The sequence below is a fragment of the Lates calcarifer genome, linkage group LG21 (assembly GCF_001640805.2).
Source record: "Lates calcarifer isolate ASB-BC8 linkage group LG21, TLL_Latcal_v3, whole genome shotgun sequence".
Classification (NCBI taxonomy): Eukaryota; Metazoa; Chordata; class Actinopteri; family Centropomidae; genus Lates; species Lates calcarifer.
In genome coordinates this window covers 24,456,438-24,472,284 of record NC_066853.1, presented here as the reverse complement: position 1 = coordinate 24,472,284, position 15,847 = coordinate 24,456,438, and the positions used below count along the sequence as shown (strand labels likewise).

Genomic DNA, 15,847 nt, shown 5'->3' with positions numbered 1-15,847 from the left:
TGATATTATGCCTGTTTGACAAAAATAAAACACTCCTCTGTTAGAACAGGGCTTGCCTGCTGAAATAGAGAAAATTAATACAGTGAACAGCTTCATATATTTTATTTTTATATTTTTATTTTTATTATTATTTATTTATTTTATTTAGTTAAATACTCAACAAATAATACCAGACATCTGGCAGGTTTATTACTGCACATCCTGTTTGAATGGAAACACATGAATCTAAATAGATACTGCTACTCTGGATATATCCGTAAATATGCTGCTTGAGTCATCATCTGCCTCTAAAAGTAGTGCACCAGAGCTCAGGTGGATCTTAGAAAGCTATATTTGTCTTTGATTATAGTGTTATAGCTTTTGGTTGGACTAAATGAGCAGGATGCCTAAGTTTCACCCCTGCTCAGATTTATACACCAGTATTTAAGCTAATCAGTTCACTCAACTATATGTAACATGGGACTGTTCATAATCTGTGGCATTTAAAGCATAATCATTTTTGTAGGAACCTATATGAAGTATTAAATGGAACAGAATGAGTCTTTCTTGTGTTAGTATATGTAAAGAAAGATGCATCACTGAATGGTAATAAATGGCAGCCTCCCTCCTCAGTGTGTGACACTTTGTTTCATTCACAGCAGCAGCTTTGGAACCATGTCAGGGGTACAGATGTGTTTCATGGCAGAGATGATTATATTGCAGTGTGATTTTATGACTCATTCACTTTGATGCAGATGCTCACACACGCCAGCTTGAGTGACTACTTGAGTCCTGGAACTTGGAACACTTAAAGGAAATAATCTTAGACACAGGAGATCTCTTTCAATATCTGACCCAACCAACTATTAATACAGCAAAATATATTCTTATAACAAACTGAGGTAGATATTTAACAAACATATATCATCTTTATGCTTGGTGGTATTTATTCCTTATTAACCTCTTACAAACCAACCACTTAAATTCATTATTAGAATAACTATTGTTATGACCAGTATGAACAAATAGATAATTTTAGAATTTCCCAGGGTTCACAAGTCACAAATAAGCCATCTGTATTTTTGCACAACATCAATACCACAGTATTTTGTGACAATTCCAATTGTGCTGCTACAATGTTACAGTTAAAATACTGCAGGACAACACACCAGTGACAAATTGAAGGAAAAACTTTATTATTAAGTAATAAATTAGTGGGGGAAAAAAAGTGATATGATCAGATGAGTCATGCTTCAACATATTCTTGTAGCTGTGGGCGAGTGCATTTTGCTGGCTTGGTTTGGGTCCACTTATTCCCTTTGAAGAAAGGGTCACTGCAAATCAGTACAAAATTGTTCCAAGCAATCACCTTACTCCTATAGGATGAAACATTTCTATCCCACTGGGAGTGAGCTCTTCCAGGATGACAAGACCTCCATTCATAGGCCATGAGTTGTCACTGAATGGTTTGATGAGTATTAAATTGATGTGAATCATATTCTATGGCCTTCACAGTCACCAGATTGCAACCCAGGGTGCACTGAAGTTGTTTTGGCAGCAGCCCCTGGTGGCCCAAGCGTTACTAAGATACTTTACAACTGTGTTGGTTTTTCCTTTAGTTTGTCATCTGTTTGTACACATTTAAGCCGTCAAACAGCATGGCAATTTTTCTTTTGTCTGTGTGTATTTGCTCTGAACGTCCTATTTCTAATTAAACACGTGCACTTAATGTGGGAAGTAAATATAATTTTATAGTATTTAGCTGTGAAAATTTGGTATATCTGTTACTATTTAGGCCCACAACGACAAAGATAGGGTGAAAATTGACTATAGGAAAAAAGTTTCCCTATTTCCCATAGGTTTGAACGTAGCATTTTTTCAATGAAATACAGCTCTGATGTTTACGTTCATCACCATAGCGACGGTGTAGGAGGCGGCTCGCTGGTCAGGCTGGTGACGCTCACGGAGAGGTATGAACCAATCAGAAATTAGCTCTGTTACCGGACTGACGTCACTATTAAAGCGAAAAGAACCGTTACTTGGTTGCTGAAACTCTACAACTGCAAGGGGATAGGTGATATGGCTGAATACCAGCGTTGTCTTGATTAAAGCTCATGGCGGTGTAGTCTTCTGTCCAACACTGTCGGTCATCCTTCACAGCAGCCTAAGAAATGGTCTAAAAAGCAGCACAAACCAGCCAGAGAGACACTTTTGGGGGCGTTTCTCTGTCCGTTTGGATCGGGGTGATCTTCAACTGTGGGGTGAGTGACTGCAGTTACCTACACCATTGTAGCACTGATATGTACTGTTCTCTTTAATGGACACAAGCATAAGCCAAACTCCTACCAAACTCTGGTAATATTACGCTTCCTTGCTTTCCGGTAATAAATATATATGTTACCGAACACTACTTAACACATTTTAGAAGTCACACTGACCCACCAAAATATTCGGCAAACATATGACTATGAAGCAGCTCTTTGTTTCAGTATAAATTTAAGTTTAAAGACAGGTAAGCTAGATAAACTGCCCTGCGTTTATAACAGAATGAGAGCTGAACCAACCCTCAAAGTTCCGATTTTGTCGCATGAAGTCTTGCTTATTCAATCGAATATGGCCATATTTAAGGGGGGAATGATGTCCTAGCAAATATAAAGATCCTAGCTATGCTATTTCTGGCGAAATGTGCATGGTTTTCCGTGGTTGCAGTGCCACAATTTGCTTACACCACAGTTTGGCGGGGTGGTCTCTAAACACTCTGGCGTAACATCGCTGCTGTCTTTGCTACACAGATATTGTTGAATTAGCTAGCTTGAGAGCCAGTTAACTAACGATGTAGGACGTTCACCGAGGTTACACAGACGAAATAACCATGCGTGCTTGTTAATCAATGTTGCATGTTATTCGCTACCTCATAGTTTAGGGACTTGAGGGACGGTAAGTTTTTGCTGTTTCAATCTCCTCTCCGCCCCCTTCACGGACAGTGCACTGTCAAACCTGCCCCGCTTCCATTACGCTCCTGGGGGTCTGAGTGGTTATCTAATCACGCGTGGAATAACGTCATGAGGATTTTTTTTTTTTTTCAAATACATGCATATTTGTCCCAAACAAAGCTGTTCATAACCATATAGAGACGGCCACACTGCAGTACATCGACTATGGCTTCTGTGCTAGTGTCGTCCCATCTCCTCTCAGTGTCATGTAACGCTATACCCCTCACAGAGACCGTCCACCACAGCACTACGTTTGCCTTTTTCCACTGTCTTGCACACATACCTCAACTGTTTTCCTGTGCTGGAAAGCACTCGATTTAATTTCGTAATTTACTGTTAATATATGTTTCCCAGACACCAATATTGCAGTTATATGATATGCATGTGTATACAGTCAGGATGACTATGAATTATAGTCAGAATAAGGAAGATATGGTAGAATTTAACTTTGATTTTTTTTAGAAAACAAAATTTAATGTAGATATGTCAAATAAAGCTGAAATGAATTTAGAATCATAAGTGTTCAAAATTCACTTTGATGTATGAAATTGATATGAAATTTGATAGCAACTGACAGCCAACAAATTATGTAGTGTCACAGCTTATGCAGTATCTATGCCTTTATACAGTGGCACTGTTACTGGGGGAACTCAGAGATGCCTGAGGATGAATCATGATCCACTGAAGTTTGCCCCTTTTTGCGACTTTAATTTCTGTGAAAGCAGCCAATCTGCTGGCTACAGCAGTGTGGTGGACTTGATGCTTACCCAGCTTGGCTTATAAAAAGCCTTAATGCTAGTCCTTTAAGAGCAAATTGGAACACTACTGAGTGTTGAGAGACCTGTAGAGGTCATAGGCGTCTGCTATATTTACCGGCTCTGTAACTTGATCAGTGGCATTCTGGTTCGCTGTGCTCATACTATCCTCTCACACTCTGGGGCCTCAGCCTCCCATGTAGCACCCCATTGCTTTCTGTCTATTGGCCTGGTCGCTCAGAACAACAAGGGTGAGCCTCTTACAAACCAACTTAACCACCACTCTTCCTCCCTTTTCTTCTTTTAGGTAAATGCCTGTCAGTTGAATGCGTACGATTTGGGCTATTTGCTCAACTGCAGGGTACATCTTCTCAAGGAGACGATGACAGGGGATAATGTTTCAGAAAGTTCTGGATTTTTCTAGCATGAGTAGAAGGACTGAGAACAACTTCTCAGGGCAGCACGTAACACCAGTTGATATGCATGAAATTTGTAGTTGTAGTGAAAATATATAAAGATGTAGCTGGTTTTGATTGCAAAACATGAGCTTTGAAGCAAGAAGCTTTCAAAGATGGAGTCAACTCTATATCTGAGCTTTATAATTGAGCAACTTTTCCAGATTTGATAATACAAGCTAATCCAGAGAATGTGTGTACCACTGCCCTGTATGTTACGGCCTGCTGTAAAGTGTGAGAGACAGCACAAAACAGATAAAAGAGTCACTGGCTTCTGTTGTCTTTGCCAACATGATATTTCTCATGCGCTGCATTTGCTGTCCTCAGGCAGGGATTTTCTGACCAAGTAGATTGTTTTAAAGCTGTTGTTGACAGAATACATCAAGTGATATTAACTTGCCTGTTTCAGATTACACTCATCTGAAACACATTTCCTCAATTAACAGAAAATGATCTAAGTTTTTTAATTGTCATCCAGTGTGCTAAATGGTGTGACATATAACATGTCTGTGTGTTTCTGCAGGAGTATTCAGTGCCACAAAGCCTGTATGTGTGTGTACACTGTGGGGTGGCAACAGTAGGATGAGCTGCCCCAGACCTATCACCATCTGCAGGGAGTAACACACAGCTACAAATACAGCAGGTAACTACTTTGCACACACACACACTGTCCCAGCTGACAGTCTGAGGTTTTACGTATCCTGAAGTACATGTAGTTCATAATACATTGCTATTGTTGCATGGACAGATATAGTTCAGATGTATCGCAGCAGAATTTACCTTTCTCTTTTCATGAAAGAGATTCAGAAAAAGTTAGAAAAAGAAGTTATGCTTACCAGTGACTCACAGAAATGACTAAATTAGAAAGGTGATGCTGCACGTCAGTTCCTTCTTAGTTTACAGCATTACTGACAAAGACATTCAGTCTATGGCACTAATTGCAGCTCACACCACTAAAAGGTTTTGACCAGAAAAAAATGTGTGGAAAATAACTTAACAGTTTTGTTCACACACACATTAGCAACACATATCAACCACATTAGAAACCACCCCTGCCTTGCAATGCATTTGTTATATAAAACAGTGGTGGTAATAGTCAGATCTCTACTACAGACCAGTTTATTTAGTGCATTTAGGGGAAAAAAAACAGATTTTACAGGTGGAGGAAAAGGAATAAAATGTATAAAATAAAGAAAAGGTCAGAGAAATCAAATGGATTTTAAGGTGCTTTTTAAAAGATATGCCCTGAGGAGAAACAAGGTTTTACAATAGGTAAAGCATGATGTGATAGGCATGGATGACTTTTTACATGTATTTAGGCTGAAGGGAAAATCAGATTTTTTCATTATTCCTTAGTTTAGAAAGCTCAAAATTTAGTTTGGTATACATCATTACAAGACTTTTTTACACTGGGTTTGAAATTTTGGCCAATTAAATTTGAGTCACTGTAGTACATTAAAAATACTCTCTGTCCATGCATTGTTATATAAATATTACTGTTATTGTTTTGAATTACATCTACTTTTTAGTGTTATTACTATAAAAAATAGATAATAACAGTGATAAGGGTTGTCAAAGTGACACATTTTGTGGCCAAGGGACAGCATGTACACAGAGAACAGTGCTGGTCCACCTGTGGTGCACTGCATATTAAGGGGATTGATGATGAAATGTGATCTTTTACAAACAGAAAATGTTTTGTGGGAGAAATAAGATTTAGACTATAGACAAACCAATAATAAATGAGTCTGATATTGGTATTTTGGAGTTTAAAAATCCAGTGATGGAATATCAGTAGATGGTATTTTTTCATATAATATAAACAGAAAACCTAAACAAACTATGTTAACAGTTTTTTAAGATGAGTAAGAGACATAATAAACAGGACATAGTTTCACAGGTGAAAGGTAGTTTTGTCAGTGCTCCCTTGTGGACAGACTATACAGACTAGACTAGACCTTGAAATTCTTAAAAATAAAAAAGGAGTGAATCATCAGTGAAGCTATGGCACTGGTGGTGATTGACGTTATGGATGGATAAGCATACAGTTTCAAACTATTCCACAAGTGTCAATTAATGCTTTAACCACTAGCTGCCTTTAGCCACTACTGTGTAACGAATGCATCTCTCAGCATCACTTAGTGGAATGGCAGAGATTGATAGGTGTTTCAAATAATGATGTGTCTAATTGACCAAATGATTACTTCAATGAAAAAGAATTATGCCAGACAGCTGCATAGACTGGCATCAATCACTGTAGCCTGCAGTTTCAGTGTGCTCTGAGGTCACAGCTGCTATTATGGCCTCTCATGTGAGTCACCAACAGATGGTGATAATGATAAATGCTAATTTGTTGCTCCTCGCCAGGTTTTCACATCATAGAAAGTTGGTTTTGTTGTGAAGAATTGCAGTGGGCTTAAGTTCTGGAGAGGGTCTCCTTGTAGCAGAAAATTGATTTCAGTATGAAATATGAAAAACTGAGTCTTTTCTCCTGGTTTGCAACCTTGGAATGCAGTGTTTGGAGATGTGACCTGTTTTAAAGAGTTTAATAAAGTATGTTCAAGGAGGGAAATTGAAAGGTGATTGAGCCGTTGCAGTCAGAGCCCTAGAGCTTTGGGAGGCACTGCTGAAGGCATTAGGACAAGCACAATCATTGATATTAAATCACTCCTTTCATAGTGTTTTTATGAACCAGATGTTTTTAGTTTCCACCTTTATTTGTGGTTTTATTTTACCAGCACTGCGCATTCCTCTACTCCATTTCCTTTCTTTCTTTTATCTACCTGTAAATACAGAATTATTTTCAGTGTTGTACTGTAACACACTAGACTTAGCTGAGGGAAAACCAAGTGTCGAATGGAGTTTAATGAGCTAGGATGTGGTAGGTCAGAATAACTAAGCAGTCAAGCTTAATTTTAATATGCTTTACAACTAGTAACAGGTCGGGGGGTAGAGGCGACAGTGTGGCCCTCACAGACATCGGCCTTCTCTTATCTGCTCACATTTCAGGGTATATATAGCCAAGCAAGTAAGGCCAGGGAGCTCCTAATATTCCCCCTGTTGATTTCTAATATTATTCCGCATGAAAGCCATACTGTGTCAACGCTGTCAGTTTTTCTCTGGCGGAAGTGTTCATTTATGTTGCTACAAACACACCTTTTAGCTCATTGTTCAGCAGCAATGAATGTAGTGAAATAAAATGGCATGTCAGTGTAGTTTTCAGGCTGTTGAGGATATGCTTTGTTTTTTGGCTTGAGATTGATTTCACTGTGATGCAGTTTGGTTGCTTGAGGATGTGATGTCAGCTGTCAGCCAACTAATTAGATAAATATTGGTGATCAACAATCCTTAGTGATTCAGCATGAATATACTGTACAGGTCAATTTGTGGGGAGTGAAATATTAAGCTACTTGTTGTAACTTCACTTGAGTACACGCAAGCTCTTTGCCTGTGTCTGTCTTCATAATCGCAGTATCAGCTCCAGATTTGAACTTGACTTTAACATAGAATCACAGCACTTGCGTCAGAACTGCACTGACTCAGCTGAGATTGAGCTAACCATTTACTATAGTACAGCACACCCACACACTCACACACACACAGATGTACATGCTCTCACTGTAAATTAGCAGAGGGTGTCCATGCTAATGTTACATTCAGGCAGTATCACCCCGGAGCATGGCGGCTGTGGCACCCTGCGTCATCACACACATTCTCCTAACGCACTTTAAATTGGCTCTGCTCTCTAATAGGCCAGGGGGAGACCTAGGAGGACAATATGTACTGTAAGAGATCTGACTCACTAACTGATTAGAATGATGGACTTTCAACAGAGGAACATTTCAGCGGGATGATAGAATTAAAATTAACAAAATCTCTGTCTCTCTCTTAACAGGTTAATGAGAGCTGTGAAAGTGGACCAAAACAATAAAGTTGCAGGCTGTAAAACCTGCAGAGTCATGTGATATTTACCTAGGGGTGTGTCACCACAGTAATCATTTATTCCAGTCTTGAAATAAAAATATTGAATGATGCAGCTTTAAAATTAAAAGTGACACAGAGGTGAGCTTTGAAACACTAGTTGCTAGTGTTTTGTTAGTATTCTTGTTTTTATTTCTTGTTTTTTCCCTCTCGATGCCTCTGTGCTGATGGCAGCTTTGGACGAAGGCATTATGTGTTTGGGTCGTCCATCCCGTTCGTCCATCGTCCATATCTCAGGAATGCCTTGAGGGAATTTCTTCAAATTTGGCACAAACCTTCACTTGGACTTAAAGATGGACTGATTAGAACTTCATGGTCAAAGGTCAAGGTCACCGTGATCTCACAAAACACATTTTTGTTTTGTTTTCATTCGCTAATTATGACAAAACTTCACGCAGTCTAATAGAATAAATTTATGATGTGATGACATTTGTAAAGTTAATTAACTGAAATTCTAATTGTCTTTAAATTGCTCTTAAATCCAGTTCCAGGTAATGAAAGTGAGGCTCCTAGTAAGTTTTTAGCTTGGTTTTCCAAAACCTGCCCAGTAAGTGAAACCTCATCTCTCCAGCTCTTTGCCAGGGATTGCCAGCAGTCAGCTGCAGCTCTTCTCTTCCACTGCACTCATGCCATCACCTCTGTTACTCTGTTGACAGCTTTCTTAATACGATTTAATAAAGTTCAACGGGTGAGTCAACTCATTCGTAGCAATGAAATGTTGTATTTTCATACAGACATATTTTCACTTTCTGTTTTTCTCTGACCTTTTATGTTCGATTCTATCTAATTCTCTTCTATTTTTTTCCAGCAGCACAGAGGCTTGTTAGACAGAGTTTTTTTTTTTTCATTTCCTTAGTGGTTCTCTAAAGGAAAGAAGAGGATTAAGCAAAGCTACCAGGCTGTAGCTCTGACACAGTAAATTGACTATGGAATATGTCCTGGTGCTACTTTTAAGTTCTTTATGCGTTGGTAGCAAGTGCCACAGTAGCTATGGTAACTACTGGTTAGCACAACCTCAGGGGAGGCTGAAAATGCAGAGTAGCCAAAGAGCATTTGTGTGTGTGTTTGTGAGAGTGGCTCATTCTTGTGCCTGTGCGTTTGTTGTTTCCGTGGAGACATCGCCTCTCAGAAGTGAAATCCATAGTTTGCTATCACCTTATCAATCCTGTGTGTCTGTGTTGTGTGGTGTTACTCCCACGGGTGTGACTCGCTGTTTGCACTTCACTCTCAGCAGCTCGCCCACCAGGCTAGCCTGAGCTTGTTTCACTCAGCTGCCTTGGGTCTTTGGCTGTGATACAGCTGTGGGAATTAAGGGTGGTGCATATATGTGGCAGGGTCAACTTTAACCAAGGCCAAGGTGGTGCAGACAAGGATTCAAGAAATATGTGGGCTGCCCTTATTTGACAACTGAAAAATTCAAAGTTGTTACTGAACCTAAAGTAAACAAAAGAAAACCAGGGCGCTCCATTTGATAAGAGTTTCTCTTTGTTGTTCATCATTGGATTTTATATAACTTTCATTTGAGAACCATTGCTTTAGTGAAGAGTCATATCTTATTCACAGTTTTGCCAGAGAAAACACACCTCATAGTGCCATGGATGAAGCAGGATTCTAACTGTAATTTCTCTCACACATGTTTTATCCATGTGTTTACACAATGTGAGGAGTCACATAAGGAAGGTCTGAGCTAGTGTGATGATAAGGATGTGGTGAGTTTAGCAGCTGCAGCCTTGTTGGTGTAATTTGCAGAGATGAATAAATTTTGCCTCAGTCACAGTCAGATACAAGCTTTTGAAATGGAACTTGGCTGGTGTTTCCTCTGCATTCAGGCAGCAAATTACCAGCTCAAATTCCCAGAAAATGTGAACTGCAATCTAGACAGGAATTTTGGGTTGGGGTAGTGCAGTATTTTACTGGAGTCTATACTTTCACTCAGATTAAGAACCCATTTGAAGCACAGATGCACTATATAACGCATAACTAAATTATATTGGATATGCATGTAATGGTTCAAGGAAATCTGAATGTTTAAGGCAATGAGGAAGAATTTAGGAAAGCATTAGAGCCTGATTTTTGTGGCCACTGCTAATGTTGATATTTTTAAAAATTGGATGATATGTTAACCAATACTACTACCAAAACATATTCACATGTCATAAACATTTTTATTTTGGTTCCCAGAGTCTCAGGTGATATCTTCAGATGACCCAAAGATATTCAGTTTTAAATGAAACAGAAAACAAAAGAAAAGTGATTAATTCTCGAATTTAAGATGCTAAAACCAGCAAATATTTGTTCTTAGAGAAATGAATTAAATGATTATTCAAGCAAATGAAAAAACAAAAATGTGTCTTGTGATATCAGGAAAACTTAACGTTGGCAAATAGGCTGTGTTTGTGTAAGACTACATAGTAAGAATCTAGCTGAGAAAATCACATCATCAGACTTTGTGATGTTATGGACTGCTTCTGACTTTCTTCAGTTCAGTCTTGGATTTTTAAATGAGTTCAGGCTGATGCTGGCTCTGACTGGTTCTGCTCAGTACAGAATTAACTGGTAATTACTGGTAATAAAGCTAATGGCTTAGCAACCAGTATCAGTTGTTACATCAGGTTTTCAAGTTTGTAGCCATAACTAACTAACTGTTGGTGCTCTCAGCCACCAGTGAGGGGAGCTACAATGCAGAGAGCTGCTGATTCAGGCTTCAAGCGTTCAGTGTTAAACATTTAGTCATTTTCTCATCATCTCTATTCTTAAAGATAAAGATGTTTGGGGGGCTTACTGTCTTGTTGACTTGAATCATCACACTAGTTGTGGTGGCTGATGGTTGTTTATTCCATCTCATTTCTGGCCAATCCTCTTGTCACATTGGTGTAACTTGGCAATACTCTGGGTCTGGTAACTGACACAGGTGGTGGTGAAGAGTGAGTCCAGGGCCAGGCTTCGTCCCATCAGAAAACTGCTGGTGTCGTCAGAGATACATCGTCCATCTTTTACTGTTGCCAAGTGCGTTACATTGCCAAAACCAAAAATAACCCTCCAAACACCACTGCTGCCAAATTATAGAAACACACCCCGTACATCTACTGAGGCTGGCTTTAGCTGGATGACTTAAAGCAAGGCCAAGTTCTTGGTGTTATTAGCCTGGCTGGCTTAGCAGTACTCAACTGAATGGCCACAGCCGCCTGGCCTGCCTCTGTGTATTTTGGCCAGCAGTGAGTGTTTGCCTGTCTCCAGCACGCTGCCTGTCTGCCTACTCCAGATCCATATGCTGAATTATTGATAAATCTGTGGTCACAGGGAGAGAGAGAAAGAGGCAGAGGGAGAAAGCGATAGAGACCCAGAAGGAGGGGAAATTACACTGGCAGAGCCGGGTGCTGGGAAAGAAGAGAGAGAGCAAGAAAGTATAGGGAGCAGCGAGAGAGAGAAGAGGGGAGAGAGACAGATTAAAGAAATAGGAGCCTCCCCTACTAAATTCAACACGGATCAGCAACACCAGATACTTTTATTTATTCAAACAGTGTTGTGTATGTGAACAAGAGCCTCTCTGCTACAGGAACATACTGTGCTGCCTGCCCGCCCGGCTTTACCTCCAACACCCAGCTGGACTCTCCCTTTATACTGTAGCTGTGGGAGATTCACACTACACTGAGACTGACAGAGGAAGGGTGGTGCTGGTGCCCTGCAGGAGAGGGGATTTGAAATTTGAAACAACAAAATAACATGGAAAGATTCTATTCAGTATTTCTATTTGCCCCCTTGATTTTAAGATAGGATTCATGTTGGTAGGAGAAGGGGGTTCTGGTGGTTCTCCAAGTGAGTGGGATTTAAAGCTCAGATGAAGATACTGTGCCTTTCTTGAGTGTTACATCACACTGTGGACTCATACTATAGTAACCATGTTGTAGCTGTATATCTGCTACACTCTGTTAAACCTCAGGCCAGGGTAATCAGCCTATAGATAGATAGTCCAGACTATAATGCAGGGTTTTTTTTTATGTCACTGGGCCCTTGATAGGTATACAGTCACAAAGCTCTTATGTATTCCCATTTGATTTGATCCAGTCTGTGTTTTTAGCAAAACCTTTCGAGTACACTTACTTCACAGTACCACAGTAAAGCAAGGTGTTGGAACCAAAAAACAGTGATAAAAGAGATCTTCATCTCATTCAATTTATTATATAAGATTTCAGCCACATCTTTGTCACAGCATGAGACATGCCAAACACAAGCCAGATATACACTCAATTTTCAGTTATACTAAGTGTTTCTGTTATTTTGTCCACTCCATTTATATCAGTGAGGGTAGGCTACAAACTATATCTCCCAGCAAGGTCAACACCTCTCTAAAAACTTTCAACTCAAATTCAAAATTCTAACCTCCATGAAGGCAGAATTTACTGCAGGACTGTTGTTTTATACCACATTATAATAAATTGGTAACTGAACGTATTGTGTAACAAGGACAAGGGGTCATGCCTACAAATGTATATTGTCAAATCAGGACAAATAAGTGGTCCTCCATTGCCAACCAGATTCATTAGAAAGCCGAGAAGTACAGTACAAGCAACGATTATAACATAACTTTCATATCAAAGTCCTCATTAAGTCCATGAGCGTCCAAGGTATGGATCCGAAAAAAGTTTCCTTTGGCAAAATCCTGCCTCATTCCTTTCTTGCATTGTTTTAAGCCTCTGGCAGTTACAACGTAGATATTTTTAAAAGGGGATTTATAGGATGCAAATCACATTCTGGTTATAAATGGATGACTTGAAAGGACCAACAACATTTGCCTGCAGCAACAGCTCACATACAACAAAATGCACACTTTTAACAGAAAGTCTGAATTAAAAACTGGAGCCATGGAGTTTGACAGACATATAAAAGACAAAAGACACAGACAGCAATGCATGTGGGAGTATGCACTGCAATCTGTGTTAGTGTATTTTTTGACAATACTGCCAGGAGAGTCAGAAATAGTCAAAATCTGCCCATAGTGAAAAGGTTTCATTGCACTCTCTAGAAATTACATTAATTTTGTCAACAGTTAAAGAAGATATAACATTCACTCGTATTATCTAAATAATGAAAGTCACGTTGTTGGAAATTAATTTTGATAATGTAGTGCACTGAATGGAAGTGAATGGCTGCCTGAAAGTGAAGAAAGATACAGTGAAAAAATGGGTCACAGTGGTTTAAACGTGAAACAGTGCTGACAGAATGCCTTAAATAGCAGGACAATGAGTATCAGTGCAAGATGATGTTTGATATTTGGGTATTACTTAAGATTTTAACTTTGCATGACATTATGGTGAAGCAAGGATAAATGATGCCCTAACTACTGTAATAAAAGTATGGATTTGACTGTTGCTGATGACTAATACTTGTGTTTCTTTTCTGTGGCTGCAGTCGATGCAGTCTTCCAGAGGCTCTGCCTCCCTGTGGCTGAGAAACCAGCAACAGAATGTCCCGTGTCTCCTCCACCGCCAAGCGTTACGCTGGCCCTTCCTACACCAGCCACTACAGCTCCTACAGCTCCTCCCTGACACCGGGCCTTAGCTCATACAGTGATCGAGACAGGCTGTCCTCCTACAAGTCCCCAACCTCCTCTTCCTCAGGTTTCCCCTCTTCCAGCTATCTGAGCAGCTCTACCACCCGCAGCCGCAACTACAGCACCTCCTCAGACCCTGATCGAGATCGGGGTCGAACCATCCCACGCACCGACATCCTTGGAAGCAGCAGCAGTCGCCGGAGCGAAAGCCTCAGCAGAACCCCCATCAAGAACTATGGAGGGTCAGGGCTGAGTGGGGGATCAGCCTACACTGGCTACAATTCCTACTCTTCGTCCTCGGCCCAGTCCAGCTACCTCTCCTCTTCACCGGTGGCCTCCAGCATCTCACTCAACCGCCGAAAATCTGTATCTCAGAGTGACTTGAGCAGGGACCTGGCCTCTCTGGGCTTAAGTGATGCCTCCTCTTCCTCCACCCCGTCCTCTTCCACCAGTGCCCTGCGGAGCTACCACAGTCGGACCAGCGATCTGACTGACTTATATGGCACTAGCTCACGCATAGGCTACTCAGGCCTGTCGCGGAGTTCTACTCAGGAGGCCCTCTCACGGAGCTCCACCAAGGAGGCCTTCAGCAGCAGCAGCAGCAGCAGAGCGTTCAGCTCTTCAACATGGGAGTCGAGCAGTAATGGGCTGTCCAACTCTCCCACCAGGGACTCCACGGTAAGAGAATGTCCTCTGCTCTTGTACATGCTAGCTTGAAGCTTGCTGCTTCTGTTGGGGATCTACTGCTGCAGAGGGGATCAGTATTCAGGGTCTGAGAAAGGCTGAATGGAATGAAAGCTGCAGTCGTCACCAGAGGCACACTAGTTTCACTTCTGTATTTTAACACATGATTAAGCCCCACAATGCTTTGTGGCTTTTGAGAGCACTGTTTTTTACCAAATGGGGGCACTGTTGCTCAAATTAATTTCTGTGCACTTAAAGTCCTGTTGTACAGTAGTATACTAGACGTGTTATACTCTTTCACATGCCTTCAACATGTTGTCTAGACTGCTAATTAGTAAAATTGACAGTATTTCTTATTTTGTCCCAACATAATCAACAAGAAACAGTCCTATCATATGCAAACTGGAGGTCATTATTTCTGTGTACATAGGTAGTTCCAAGCTTATGTGACAAGTGAGCTCTTAGCATGGATACCTGACCCTTTCTAACCCAGCAGTTTAGCTTATGAGCTGGGCCTGCAGGCTTCTAGCTTCAGCTCTAGGCTCAGTATTAATGACATGAGCTTCTCTATGCAGGTCAGAAAGCACAACTGACCCACTTCCTGTCAGGATTAGTCCTGATAACCTGACAACATGAGTGGAGGAGAGGGGGAGAGTTGATGATAGAAAGGAAGAAGAATGAGGAGTCAGTTAGGGAGACTTTGTGGTAAATCTTTACTTAAAACTGCTTTTCTATGCATTTCAAAAAGTTATGAATCTGTTATTTCTTAAAATGTAATCTTAAAACATAGGATCAAACATACTTTACATTCATTATAATATTACACTCAATGAGGCACTCAACACAAGTTCTGTTGCACATTTTGTTCATTATATTACACTCCTATATTACACATTTTGTTGTAACTGCCATTAGTTTATTAATTAAGTAATTAAGTAAAAGCCTCTAATGTGCTTCTAATATATTACAATATTTTATTAATACTGCTTTACCGCATCATCCTGAGAGAGGAATGAATTAAAAATCACCTGTGTGAGTTCACCATGGGTGTACAGGGCCTTTAAAACAACCTGCCATCTGAGACCATCACATTGAAGAATTTGTAGATTTTGTACTTGACAGTGTGCCATGACTCAGGTTAGTGCAAAGAACTATGTCAGATAATATAGGTTTTGTGCAGTGCTCTGTCACTTGTAACAAACAAAGACTTGCTGTATATATGTACATGAATTAACTATAGCATATGGAATAAGGGAGGTTTAACAGTATTAACTTACTGGTCATCATGTAGGTGTGCTTGAAAGAAATAACTCAGCTGCACATTTTCGAATCAGTCAGGTGCTCCTGTTTAACTCATCCAAGTCAACATTCAGAAATAAATACATGTGACCTAACACGACCTACACGTTGGAAAATCCTTGGCTCTCCTGAGACAAAGATGAAGATCAC

General features: G+C 40.2%; 1 protein-coding gene across 4 annotated transcripts in view; it reads left to right on the top strand.

The window, feature by feature from the left end:
• The first annotated feature begins 2,030 nt into the window (after positions 1–2,030).
• Positions 2,031–15,847, top strand: part of usp2a (ubiquitin specific peptidase 2a) — a 40,492-nt gene continuing 26,675 nt past the window's right edge. For 2 of the 4 annotated variants that reach the window (XM_018684014.2, XM_018684011.2), the window contains exons 1-3: positions 3,835–3,978; positions 4,706–4,825; positions 13,573–14,392. In XM_018684014.2, the coding sequence (XP_018539530.1) occupies positions 13,628–14,392 (765 nt within the window). In that variant the 5' untranslated portion in view covers positions 3,835–3,978; positions 4,706–4,825; positions 13,573–13,627. Of the gene's footprint in view, positions 2,241–3,834; positions 4,035–4,705; positions 4,826–13,572; positions 14,393–15,847 lie in introns of those variants that run through there. The other 2 variants (XM_018684012.2, XM_018684013.2) reach the window with 2 other exon arrangements.